This window comes from Pseudorca crassidens, chromosome 1 (assembly GCF_039906515.1).
Source record: "Pseudorca crassidens isolate mPseCra1 chromosome 1, mPseCra1.hap1, whole genome shotgun sequence".
In the NCBI taxonomy this organism is placed as follows: domain Eukaryota; kingdom Metazoa; phylum Chordata; class Mammalia; order Artiodactyla; family Delphinidae; genus Pseudorca; species Pseudorca crassidens.
Genome location: NC_090296.1, coordinates 50468544 through 50483279, shown reverse-complemented (window position 1 = coordinate 50483279; position 14736 = coordinate 50468544). Strand labels below are relative to the sequence as shown.

General features: G+C 34.4%; 1 protein-coding gene across 5 annotated transcripts in view; it reads right to left on the bottom strand.

The window, feature by feature from the left end:
• MAP4K5 (mitogen-activated protein kinase kinase kinase kinase 5) overlaps positions 1-14736 on the bottom strand; it is a 136656-nt gene that overhangs the window by 24081 nt on the left and 97839 nt on the right. For 3 of the 5 annotated variants that reach the window (XM_067736255.1, XM_067736249.1, XM_067736270.1), the window contains 9 exons: positions 13621-13663; positions 12776-12986; positions 11805-11902; positions 11595-11636; positions 10622-10706; positions 5374-5453; positions 5014-5074; positions 1595-1709; positions 1162-1220 (listed from right to left, as the gene is read on the bottom strand). In XM_067736255.1, coding sequence (XP_067592356.1) covers positions 1162-1220; positions 1595-1709; positions 5014-5074; positions 5374-5453; positions 10622-10706; positions 11595-11636; positions 11805-11902; positions 12776-12986; positions 13621-13663 — 794 coding nt within the window. The remainder of the gene's footprint in view (positions 1-1161; positions 1221-1594; positions 1710-5013; positions 5075-5373; positions 5454-10621; positions 10707-11594; positions 11637-11804; positions 11903-12775; positions 12987-13620; positions 13664-14736) is intronic. The other 2 variants (XM_067736261.1, XM_067736275.1) reach the window with 1 other exon arrangement.

The window sequence follows — 14736 nt, the reverse complement described above, 5'->3', positions numbered from 1 at the left end:
ACAGAAAGTTAGGAGCCCAGAATTTGAAGCCACAGACCAGGTGTGATCCCAGGTTCTGCTACTAGTGACATAAGTATCATAAGCTGTTTAAGGGTTAAGTGAGAGAAGATAATTATATAGCACAGAATTTCACCTTGCCCCAAAAGAGGTCTGGTCTTTGTCCTCTCTTCTGGGAGTTAATGTCTAAGCCTCAGGAATGTCATGCCTGACAGGAGTGTCTTTGTTTGCCTGGGGCCTTGGTCAACGTATACTGTAACAATATGATTTAGAGTGGGGGTTGGCGACACTGGATAGTCTCAGGGTGGGGGACAGTAATGCCAGAAAGACAAACCATGTAATTTAGGGTAGGGGCTTTGGGTCAGGCAATATCACTTGACCTCCAGAGGGGATGGATACTGAGACCAGCCATGTGGGCCATCAAGCATGCGTATGTGATAGAGCCTTAATAAAAACTCTGGACACTGAGGTTGCTGAGTAAGCTTCCCTAGTTGGCAATGCTCTGTGTGTATTGTTACACATCACTGTCAGAAAAGTAACACTGTCCATACGCTGTCTATTAGTCCATGGAGAAAGGACAACAGAAGCTCTACATCTGGCATTTTTCCTGGATTCTGCCCTATGCACTTCTTCCCTTGGCTGATTTTAATCTATATACTTTCCCTGTAATAAACCACAACCAGAGTATAACCACTTTCAGTGAATTCTGTGAGTCCTTCTAGTGAATTATTGAACATGAAGGTGGTTTGGGGAACTCCCCAAACCTGTAGTTGGTATCAGGAGTGAGTGGTTTTGTGTGGACTCTTCCCTCTAACTTCATAGTTGGCCAAAGTCATGAAATAATAATGTTCATAAAACACTAAGCAATAACTGTTAAATAAATGGTAAGTGTCAAATGAAAGCTAGGATATCAGCAGAGAGAGAGCCTTACGGACTAGGGTTAAAAAATTCGAGGAACATTATGCTCTGAGAAAGCATCAGAGCAATTATCTTCAAGCATTTTTATGTCCAACTATACATTCCTGAGTTTCAATGGCCCCTTAACTCCTTATTAGAACAAATATAAAGCCTACCTTCCTTCACTTGATACTATAAGACTCTACAGATAATTTTGAAGATGTTAGAAGTGCTAATCATCCAGTTTGAGAAACAGCATTTACTCACCTATGCAACATTTGTGGCAGCCTTTTGTATCAGGAATCTTTGTTGTTAAAGCGAACTTTCTGAAAACATAAGACAACATAAATGTACTCTACTGCAGTGGTTCCCAAACAGTGAGTGATGGGTGAATCAGTTCCATCAGAACCAGTCAAGGAGCTCTAAGAACCACCATCTTAAACTCTGACCCCAAACTATCTGATTTTATAGAACTGAGGCAGGATCTGGGAATCTATATTATAAAACTTCTATGGATGATTGACATGGACAGTCAAGTTACAAGACACTTATCTTTTGAATTCTAGATGACATTTACTTTAGTGTAAACTACCTTTCAAAATTAAGACAAAGGAAGTTTTTTAGTGGGCAAGGAAGACTGGCTGTTTTAAAAATAAACACTAATTCCCCTCACTCCCAGGAGAATCAAAATATTTTGTACCTTGGTAGTATGCGGTCTGGAAACCTATGAGTTTGAATATGGGCAGCTAGTCCTGGTTTTTTGGCTTGTTCAAACAAAGCTATAAGATTATGAGAGTAGAGTTGAAAGGTTTTTCCTATAAAAGAGAAACATGTTATTTTTATTAGAATTATTTAAAGCAGAGAAATACTATTTTCAAGCAAAAGAAAAGATAATTACCTTCTAAAATGACGAGTCCAGCCATGTTCAAAAAACCAAGCAAAACAGAGAAAAACACAAACAAAAAAACCTAGTTAATACTATTTTGAAAGATAATAAGTAAAATGAGTTTTAACAAAGTAGATAATTTTGTTTCCCAGTACATAAATTAGATATATTCTGACTAATAGGTGATCTGGGCAGAATATATGTAAACCTTAATGAAGCCAACATAGGAAAAGAAATTGTTAAACACTGTACAACAGAGTGAGTTACAATGATGTACATGTGATTATTTCAGTACAACATGGAAAATTATATAACTATACCACATTATCTTTCGCAGATAGTCCTATTTATCAATAATCTACCACATTACCTTGGATTAAAAACTGTTTGTGAATGAAGTCTTAAAGATAACACTGAAATACTAAGAAAAATAAAGCAAACCATCATAGGATACAGTAGGGCTACAATTATATCCTGTAATTTATATGGGATAATAGAGCTACAATTTCCATATAATCAAAACCACAGCTGTATTAAAAAGGGGAATATATGGTAAACATTTTCTGACTCATTATATACATGACATGGTACTATAACAACCCAAAATAGTATTTTATTATTTTACTACTGGAAAACATGAAAAAAAAATGGTTTTACCCTCAACAAAATTTTCTGTATTTTCTCAAAATGCAAACATTCTGCCTAACATTATACCATCCTTCCTTTCTCCAGTACCACTTTATATATAACTAGCTACCCAAGCAGCTAACACATGTGCATGTATGTGCACACATGCAAAGAAATGCAGACCCTTAAACGGAACGTTTTCTCCTATTGAGCACTGCTACCTATCTTCATTCAGTTCCACAGGTCATTTTGACTACATTTGGAAAGAACCAATTTATAGGCTAATTTTTCCCTGCCTTTCTGTAGTTATTTTATAAATATACAAGATGTACTCTGTGTGGCTTTTAAGCTTATTCCCAAAGACAGGTATAAATAGGGATAAAAGCAGTAAGAGAGTTAGAGGAAAGTGACTCTATATGAATACAACTCAGAATTGTTAATTCAAACAGATCTGGGTTTAAGTTTATTTTCATAATAGTAATATGATATATTAATATTTTATTAAACAAAAGTAAAAAAACTGGGGGAAACATAATCAAAATCAAAGAGATTAAATATTTTGAGGACCCCAGTTTTTTAAAAGACATTTATAGACAATTAAATAATATGCTCTTTGTAAACACTGTCATCAGCTCAAATACATACAAATTCCTGAAGAATCTCTACTAGGCGATGGTTAGTAGACAAGTTTAAGTTATACACACTTACACACACATACTTAAAATTATGAAAACGGCATTTCTTAAATTAGGCCACAATTCATAATGATCTGTCAGTGAGTTAAAACTATGTCAGCACTGATGCTTTAAAGCATAAGTAGCTGAAAGGTACACTTAATAATGAAAAGCCTGACAGTACAGTAAATAAGAGCTAGGATGTAATCATCACGTATCTATTGAGATACAGAGCATGAAAGAGTATCAAACAAAAAAACTGAAAAAATTTAAGAAATGTTAAAATAATTTTTCAAAGTGGAGAAAGGGATAAATGCTATTTTAATAGTTGATAGCATTAGGATTAAGGAACAGAGAGAAATAATTAACTACCTTGTATAGTGGTCCCACCAGAGTATTGTTCTAGGACCCCCTGCGGATACCAAAATGTGAGGTCCCTTATAAAAAGTCCCTTATATAAAATGGTGTAGTACTTGCATATAACCTATGCCCATTCTTCCACATACTTTATATCATCTCTAGATTATGTATGATACCTAATATAATGTAAATGCATGTAAATAGTGACCCAGTGCCTGGCAAATTCAAGTTTTGTTTTTTCGGAACTTCCTGGAATTAAAAAAAAATTCTGTCTTTGAATTGAATCTGTGCATGCAGATACAGAGGGCCAAATGTACTCTACTATCAGAATGAAAGCGAGCAGCAAGCCTTTAGGTAGCCACTTAAATCTAAAATGTAAGAAAATAGGTTCTGGCAGGTAACAATTAGGGGAAAAAAGCCTAAACACCACCCACCCACCCCCAACAACAACGAAAAAAGAAAAATACAAACAACAAAATTAGAATAGGTTGTTCTGGAACCCATTTGATTATTTATAAGACTTGAAAGCATTGGTCCAAGTTCATTAATAAATATGTGGTCCAGAATAACATGAATTCCACCAGCAAGCATCTGTAAGTCTTCACAGTTTTCTAAGTACTTTGGATATCTCACTTGATCCTCACAGCAATCTTGTGAGGCTGTTATTGTTACCATCATCATTATGTTACAATTAAGAAAACTGGGCACAGCAACATGGATGGACTTAGAGATTACTACACTTAAAGTGAAGTAAGTCAGAAAGAGAAAAATGAATACCATATGGTATCACTTATATGTGGAATCTAGAATATGACACAAAGGAAGCTATCTACGAAACAGCAACAGACTCACAGACATAGAGAACAGACTTATGGTTGCCAATGGGAAGGGGGAGTGGGGGAGGGATGGATTGGGAGTTTGAGATTAGTAGATGCAAACTATTATATACAGAATGTTTAAACAACAAGATCCTACTGTATAGCATAGGAAACTATATTCAGTATCCTGTGATAAACCATAATGGAGAAGAATATGAAAAAGAATGTATATATATGTATAACTGAATCACTTTGTTGTACAGCAGAAATTAACACGACACTAAGCCAACTATACTTCAATAAACAATAAATTAAAAAATGAAGATATAATTTATGAAAAAAAAGAAAACTGAGGCTGAGAGACAAGAGACAGTCATTGGCTCAAGATTACAAAGAAAGGAAGCATCTGGATCCTCTGATTCTTTCCCTTCAAATGCTGATTCTCAGTGGAAGGCAGGGAGGTGATAGTAACAGAGACTGTGGAGAAGGGGATGGCCTCAGGGAACAATCACTGTCATGTTCTCCAACTGTGTAGTTCCTGGGCAGGTATGGGAAGTACTGCTCTGACAACAAGGTTCCTTCTCAAAGTTTCTTCCAGTTCTACAACGGTAAAAAATACCTGCAAGTCTCAAAAGTTAACTATACTAGATTATAATTACCCTGATTAACAACATTTTAAAATAATGTGTATTAAAATTACATTTCTCTGCTTGTCCATTGTTTATTTTTCATATCATTTTTATCATATACATACCTGACAATGACATTAAAGTATTATTGATGACATAGAGCCAAGTACATTTCCGTGGAAATAACTATTAAGAAAAAAAAGGTAATTAAAACTCTCCAATTTTCATTCCCTTACCCCTTAACTTCCAAACTGCAACAGTCTGAAAGAGTAGAAAAATAAGCATTTTCTACCTTTCAGTAAATTACCAAAACCTTATGGAAAAAACTCTTTCAACATGAATATGTGAAGAGTACAATTTCACCCCTTTAAATATTTAAATCATAAAAATTAAAACTGAGGTCCATATAAATTGCTTTAAAATTAAGATATTTACTTTATTCAATTGACTCAAACTAATTTTTTGAGTTAAAACTCCTAAATTACCTGTTCCATCGTTGCCTCATGTAGTTCATTGAGATTCAATGTATAAATACCATCTTCAGTTCCAAAAATAATGTACTGATCTAAAATAGTTGAGATAAATCACCAGAATTTACTGTCATTTTCCGAAATCATTCACTAAAATAATGGCCCTAAATTTTAATGGTATTAAGAGTTAGATAGCCACCCACCAATCCAAAGAAAAGTTATTTTCTAAAACCCATGCTACCTTCTTTACCTCTTTCCCCAACTCTTTATTTTTTAAAAGTAGATATATTTTCTGTTACTAACTCTGCTTTATCTTACTATAAAATCCTTTTTTAAAATACAATTTTCATTACATGTCATTTATTCAAACATAAGTGAATAAATGAGAAAGAAGGGAAATTGTCAATAGATGTCAATGGATTGTCAACAGATGCTAAAACTAGTCAGTGAAAGTCTAATGAGCAAGAGGATATTTATGAAGTCTCAGTGAGTCTTCACACTAATTATGTGTTAATTACTTTGGGAAATTAAATAATTACACAATTACTTAGAAAGGGAAAAATAGGAACTTGACAGAAGAGAAGGCTAGTGACAACCACCTTAATCAACTGGTCAGTGTTAATATCACTAGTATTTGGACAAGCTGATACCATGTGCCTCCTGATATGATGGACTGATAAGAGCACAAAAACATTTGTCTGATGTTCCTGCCCAAAATGCATAACGTGATCTAAGCATGAGGACTCATCAGACAAACTCAAATTAAGGGACATTATACAAAATAAGCAGCCTCAAAATGGTAAGATCAAGAGAGAAAGAAAGGTTGAGAAACTATTCCAGACTAAAGCAGACTAAAGGCACGATAGCTAAATCCAACATATGAACTTGAACTGGACGTTGGATTGGGGAAAAAAGGGGGGAGAAGATGATAAAAGATATTACTGGGATAATTAATAAAATTTAAATATGGACTGTGGATTAAAAGACAGTATTATATCAATGATAAACTCCCTAATGTTTATAAATGTACTGTGATTATGTAACAGATCATTCTTGTTCCTAGAAAATACAAACTGAAGTATAAGGGGAAGAGGAGCATGATGTCCACAACTCACTCTGAAGTGATTCAGAAAAAAATTCACATATAGACAGAAAAGAGTAAAACAAATGTGGCAAAAGGATGAACACACACACACTACTGTACATCAGACAGATAACCAACAAGAACCTACTGTATAGCACAGAGAACACTATACAATATTCTGTGATAACCTATGAGAAAAGAATCTAAAAAAGAAGAGATATATGTATATGAGTAACTGAATCACTTTGCTGTATATCTGAAACTAACAACACATTGTAAATCAACTATACTAAAATAAATAAATAAATAATCTGATGGTGAGGGTGTAAAAAAAAGAAACAACTGATGATTCTGAGTATATAGGAGTTTCTTGTACTACAATATTTCTCTAAATAACCCAAGATCACTGAAGAAATCAAAGAGGAAATGAAAAAATCCCTAGAGACAAATTACAATGAAAACACGACGACCCAAAACTGATGGGATGCAGCAAAAGCAGTTCTAAGAGGGAAGTTTATAGCAATACAAGCTTACCTCAAGAAACAACAAAAATCTCAAATAAACAATCTAACCTTACACCTAAAGGAACTAGAGAAAGAAGAACAAACAAAACCCAAAGTTAGTACAATGAAAGAAATCATAAAGAACAGAGCAGAAATAAATGAAATAGAAGCAAAGACAACAACAGCAAAGATCAAAAAAACTAAAAGCTGGTTCTTTGAGAAGATAAACAAAATTGATAAACTATTAGCCAGACTCATCAAGAAAAAGAGGGAGAGGACTCAAATCAATAAAATTGGAAATGAAAAACGAGAAGTTACAACAGACACCGCAGAAATACAAAGCATCCTAAGAGACTACTACAAGCAACTCTATGCCAATAAAATGGACAACCTGGAAGAAATGGACAAATTTTTAGAAAGGTATAACCTTACAAGACTGAACCAGGAAGAAATAGAAAATATGAACAGACCAATCACAAGTAATGAAATTGAAACTATGATTAAAAATCTTTCAACAAACAAAAGTCCAGGACCAGATGGCTTCACAGGTGAATTCTGTCAAACATTTAGAGAAGAGCTAACACTCATCCTTCTCAAACTCTTCCAAAAAATTGCAGAGGAAGGAACACTCCCAAACTCATTCTATGAGGCCACCATCACCCTGATACCAAAACCAGAAAAAGATATTACAAAAAGAGAAAATTACAGACCAAATGCACTGATGAATATAGATGCAAAAATCCTCAACAAAATACTAGGAAACAGAATCTAACAACACACTAAAAGGATTATACACCATGATCAAGTGGGATTTATCCCAGAGATGCAAGGATTCTTCAATATACGCAAATCAATGTGATACACCATATTAACAAATTGAAGAATAATATCCATATGATCATCTCAATAGATTCAGAAAAAGCTTTTGACAAAATTCAACACCCATTTATGATAAAAACTCTCCAGAAAGTGGGCATAGAGGGAACCTACCTCAACATAATAAAGGCCATATATAACCAACCCACAGAAAACATTCTCAATGGTGAAAAACTGAAAACATTTCCTCTAAGATCAGGAACAAGACAAGGGTGTCCACTCTCATCACTGTTATTCAACATAGTTTTGGAAGTCCTAGCCATGGCAATCAGAGAAGAAAAAGAAATAAAAGGAATACAAATTGGAAAAGAAGAAGTACAAGTGTCACTGTTGCAGATGACATGATACTATACATTGAGAATCCTAAAGATGCCACCAGAAAACTACTAGAGCTAATCAGTGAATTTGGTAAAGTTGCAGGATACAAAATTAATGCACAGAAATCTCTTGCATTCCTATACCCTAATGATGAAAAATCTGAAAGAGAAATTAAGGAAACACTCGCATTTACCATTGCAACAAAAAGAATAAAATACCTAGGAATAAACCTACTTACGGAGGCAAAAGACCTGTATGCAGAAAACTATAAGATACTGATGAAAGAAATTAAAGATGATACCAACAGATGGAGATATATACCATGTTCTTGGATTGGAAGAATATTGTGAAAATGACTATACTACCCAAAGCAATCTACAGATTCAATGCAATCCCTATCAAATTACCAATGGCATTTTTTACAGAACTAGAACAAAAAATCTTAAAATTTGTATGGAGACACAAAAGACCCTGAATAGTCAAAGCAGCCTTGAGGGAAAAAAAAGGAGATGGAGGAATCAAACTCTGTGACTTTGAACTATACTACAAAGCTACAGTAATCAAGACAGTATGGTACTGGCACAAAAACAGAAATATAGATCAATGGAACAGGATAGAAAGCCCAGAGATAAATCCATGCAACTATGGTCAACTAATCTATGATAAAGGAGGCAAGGATATACAGTGGAGAAAAGACAGTCTCTTTAATAAGTGGTGCTGGGAAAACTGGACAGCTACGTGTAAAAGAATGAAATTAGGACACCTCTTAACACCACACAAAAATAAACTCAAAATGGATTAAAGACCTAAATGTAAGACCGGACACTATAAAACTCTTAGAGGAAAACATAGGAAGAACATTCTTTGACATAAACACAACAAGATATTTTTTGATCCACCTCCTATAGTAATGGAAATAAAAACAAAAATAAATGAATGGGACCTATGAAACTTAAAAGCTTTTGCAAAGCAAAGGAAACTACAAACAAGATGAAAAGACAACCCTCAGAATGGGAGAAAATATTTGCAAATGAATCAACGGACAAAGGATTAATCTCCAAAATATATAAATAGCTCATGCAGCTCAATATTAAAAAAAACAAGCAAGCCTATCAAAAAATGGGCAGAAGATAAACAGACATTCCTCCAAAGAAATGGCCATACAGATGGCCAAGAAGCACATGAAAAGCTGCTCTAAATCATTAATTATTAGAGGAATGCAAATCAAAACTACAGTGAGGTATCACCTCACACCAGTTAGAATGGGCAACATCACAAAATCTACAAACAAGAAATGGTAGAGAGGGTGTGGGAATGTAAATTGATACAGCCACTATGGAGAACAGTATGGAGGTTCCTTAAAAAACTAAAAATAGAACTACCATATAATCCAGCAATCCCACTACTGGGCATATACACTGAGAAAACCGTAATTCAAAAAGACACATGCACCCCAATGTTCATTGCAACACTATTTACAATAGCCAGGTCATGGAAGCAACCTAAATGCCCATCAACAGATGAATGGATAAGGATGTGGTACATATATACAATGGAATATTACTCAGCCATAAAAAGGAACGAAATTGGGTCATCTGTAGAGACGTGGATGGATCTAGAGACTGTCATATAGCGTGAAGTAAGTTAGAAAGAGAAAAACAAATATATATTAACTCATACACATGGAACCTAGAAAAATGGTACAGATGAACCAGTTTGCAAGGCAGAAATAGAAACAGAGTTGTAGAGAACAAACGTATGGACACCAAGGGGGGAAAGTGGCGGGTGGGGGTGGCGGTGTGATGAATTGGGAGATTTGGATTGACATATATACACTAATATGTATAAAATAGGTAACTAATAAGAACCTGCTGTATAAACAATAAATAAAATTCTAAAAAAATAAAAGAAAGACACCATATGATTACACATATACAAAAAAAGTTAACATTTACTACTTTTGTTTTTATCCTTCTTTCTCTGTACACACATTTTTGTTTTCATTTTCTGAACTGTTTAAGTTATGAGCATGATACCCCTTTATTCCTAAATATTTGTGTGCATTTCTTAAAAAAAAATAAAAAGGTCTTATACAACGACACAACAATGATCAAAATCAGGATATTAACACTGAAACAATACTATTTTCTAATATCCTGATTTTACTGAAAGCGATTATCGTCTCAGTATTATTGTCCTTTTACATAAATGAAAATGCAAAATCATGGTTGCAATCAGTTGTGATGTCTGTTTAGTCTCCTTTAAGCAGGAACTGTTCCTGTATACTCACTGTTGAATTCTGATGCCTTAAACTAAAACTATTTACCTATTTAGGTTGTTACACTAAATAGTATAATACCTACACTCCTTAGTCTCTAAGTTGAACTTTTAAAGTAAAAAGCCCTCAGTTCACTGATCATAAGGATCTTTTCTGATAATAAATATTTTGTTGGAGATATATATAAAAATTCAGAAATGTTACCTTTTGTATCAGGATGTATCCAGGATGTTGCACAATTTATTTTCAAAGGACAGCCGTCAAAGACTTTGGAAAAACATGCTCCCATCTTATTTATAAAGAAAGAAATGTTGACTTATTTGATTAGATAATTTTATACATTCTTAGAAAATAGCTAAGATTATTATGAAATGTTAAACTGACTCTAATTTGCATATATTTATGGTCTCATTACAAAATTCATATTTTGATATAATTTAACCCTTTCTATGAAGAGAATTTTATACTGTTTCCTTGTGTAATCCACTACTTTACAGCAAAAATATCAAATTTATCAAAACGTCTACATATGTCAATGATACATTCTAGGAATTTTACATCACTACTTATCCTTAGGACTAACATTTAATAATGGGAAACAATGAATGATTTTATTGAGTAACATCATAGTGATTATAATTGCAGTATACCTCCATAATAGTGATAAGAGACAAAAGACTGATATTTACACTAAACTTTTACTGTACAAAAAGGTACAATTTATAAGGTACCCATTCATATGACTGGCTGAACTACCTTAGGTAGGTTCTACTGAAGGGCCAGAGAACAAGCGTTAACAGAAGCTTCCCTGTTCCTTTTCACTGTGTATAGTTCAATGTAAAAATGGCTTCAGGGGCAGAAAGATATTTAACCAACATAATGAAGAGAACACAGTACTAGTAATATCATCACATTAAAATTAAATTGGCCTCTGTAGGCTAATCAGAGAACCCAACTGTCCGTATTTATAAAAAGTGAAATTTACCCAATTCTAACTAACTCACTCAAATTAGGGTACATGATTTGATCCATGGTATACCCAAATGCATTTAATGCCTTTGTATTTTATGAATCCTTCCTTTCAATGGCTCAAGATACTTGATAGCAAATAAACAATATTCTGTTGCTTCTAAAGAGAGAAAAATTGGCAAGTGGTTCACATAAAAATATTCCTTACCAGCACTTTTGGGGTGGGTGGGAGGCCATTGATTACTGGTTTCTGTGGGAAAAGTGATTTTTAATACTGTAAGACCTCTTAAAGCCTTAAGAAAAACTTTATACATTTAGAAATCCAGTTATTCAAACTCTTGAATTAAACAGACTATGCCCTTTATATGATAAATACAGTATTATTTACAACTAATCACCAAACACCTGTTATACCTACAGGGAAATCTCGCTTGTCCTTTTTTCGTGGTAACTGTGGTGCTTGTGCTGATCCTTCTGTGTTTTCACTAATGAGTTTTGAAATACCATCACCATTTCCTAAAGAGAATCATGGTTAAAAGTTGAATGACCATACAAATAAGTACTTTCCTTGAAAAATAATTTCCCCTTCCCCCCCAGTACTTGTTTTCCATTTGGGTGTTCCTTTATAGGGAAATATTCTCTACTGTCAGATGAGTTAAAGTATCTCTGGTGCCTTTCTCTAGCTCATGTAGAGGCAGCACTGTATCTATAGCAGTGGTCTTAATCCATGAAAACAACAAATGTCTTTCCATATTGTGAGAAAAATGAAATCTGACCTACTAATGCTGATATTCAAGGCCTTTCATAATTTAACTTCACCCTACCTTTTTAAGTCCTATCTCCCAGTATATACCCTTCAAAAGCTCACACTTCTACCATACTAGACTGTACTTCCAATACACTCTAGATTTTCCTGCTTCAGTGCATTTGTTCATTCTTTCTTGTTCTCTAAGAATGCCTGTCAGTATTGGTTCCACCTATTAAAGGCTCACCAAGCCCTTTAAACCTCTGCAAGGGCCTACCTCCTCTGTTCCCTATCCTTATCTCCCTCAGAGATCTCTTGCATTGTTACGTATAGTTACTTACTGTAGGAGACACTTAAACAAAATGTCTTGTCTGATATTATGTGCACATTGGTATAACTTCTGCTATAGACCCTGAACTTCCAGAGGGCAGGGTCATCCATTCATCTTTCTAGATCCTATAATATTTAGTAAGGGATCAAATTAGGGTTGAATTGAATTGAATCTATTTATAGTCCACCCATGTGGAACTTTAAAGAACCTTCACAAAGCTTCAAACAGTAATAAGATTGACTAAAGAAAAAAGACATTCTTTAAAATATGAACAAAATGGCTTTCTTTTCAGCCTTCACTTTGATTTATTTACCGAGATCACAGTATCTAGCTGTATGCACTCCAGGCCTGCTGATACTGCTAGCCATACCAATAGAGGAAGTCTCAGCTACAGGACCACAACTTGGGCTACTCTGTCTTCTGAGAACTTGGGGAGCTCTGTTCTCTGAATCAGGACAACGTTTTACAGTTGATGATTTTTCTTCATCTTGGAGGTTGTCTTCAGGGTAACTGCTTATCCTTGGCTAGTTGATAATAAGACACGGAAGTACTTTAATAAATTTGGACATAAAACATTAACACTTTGTTATTATTATGCATCAAAGACTTTAGGGGGAGGAGAATATGCCTTTTTTTCTTTCTCCTGTATAGTTCAATTCACTGGGCCAAGTAAGCAAGGCAAGCAAGAGCTGAGTTACTATCCCAACACAACTATGAACTTGCCATGTGACTTTTAAGCAGCCCTAACCCCAAACTGATAACGTTTTTATAACCAATAAAATCACATACGTAATCCACAAAATATTTAATAACTACAAACAAGCAAGGAAAGTGACTTAATAAAGTATGACTCTAGTGCACTGTCCAACTGTAGTAATAGATGAGGACTGTAAATGATAAACTCCCCTCCATGTGGTCAAGTATTGCCTCAAATGAGTAATAACCTATCTTTGCCTTTTTCTAATAGCTATAAAAATATTATATTTCTCATGAAATCTTCTTTAATATATTTTTACATCTTCATAATAATGCTCTTGAGGAAAACTGTACCCTAAAATATGTTTAAGAGAATTTTGAATAAATTCAATAAAGTTATTTAAAAATTTTATTTTATTATTTAAACAAGGATATATTATTGAAAATCTTTAAGTAGCTCACCTTAGGAGGTAGGGGAGGTGGTATTGCACGTTTTGAGGTTGATCTAATACAAAGAGAAAAATGCAATTTAGATGGTGATAAATGACAATAACATAAAACACAGAGAGAGCATTACATGTGCATTAAAATCTGCTTCTATTCAGGGGATATAAAAGACAATTAGATCATGGTACAGAGTATTTTTAAAAGCTACAGGAAGATCTAAGATCTCATTCTGTCAAACTGTATTAGTATGACTATAAAATAGAGTTTTTATAAAGTGAATATGAAGTATTTTTTACTTTACCGTTATGCTTTGCAACATTTAATATGTAATAAAAATGAAATTAAACTTAGTAGTGAAAAAGAGATTCAGAATTTTAGAGTTGGAATCCACAGTGAATCATAGATTCAAATGGCTGATCATCAAACCCTTTGTTACTCCAAGTGGGGTCCACAGATGAGCAACATTGGTATCACCTGGAAACTTCTTTTTTTTTTTTTTCTGGCTGCACAACACAGCTTGCAGGATCTTAGTTTCCCAATCAGGGATTGAACCAGGGCCCTCAGCAGTGAAAGCGCAGAGTCCTAACCCCTGGACTGCAAGGGAATTCCCATGGAAACTTTTATAAATGCACCCTCTAGACCTACTTAATCAGAATCTGCATTTTACCAAGATTTCCAGGTGATCCTCCAGGCACATCAAAACTTGAGAATCACTCATCTAGCCCACTGGTTCCACACATTTATCCATAGTCATTGCAATCAATTGGGAAGCTTTCAGGATTCTTAAATTCCACTCCCAAAGACTGTATTCTATAGCAGCGGTTAGCAAACTTTTTCTATAAAGGGTTAGACAGTAAACTTTGTAGGCTTTATGAATCATATAGTGGTCATAGTGGTCTTCTTTTGATTTTCTTTCAACCATTAAAAAATGTAAATATCATTCTAGTTTGTAGGATGTACAAAAATAGGCATTGGGCCAGATCTGGTTTATAGGCTTACAGGCCATACTCTGCTAACCCCAGATCCATAGGCCTAATGTAGGGATTCAGGAATCTGTATTTCCAAAGAGCTCTCTAGGCACTGCAATGGACTAATAGGTTTGGAACAACTCATCTAGGTCAGCCCTGTCAC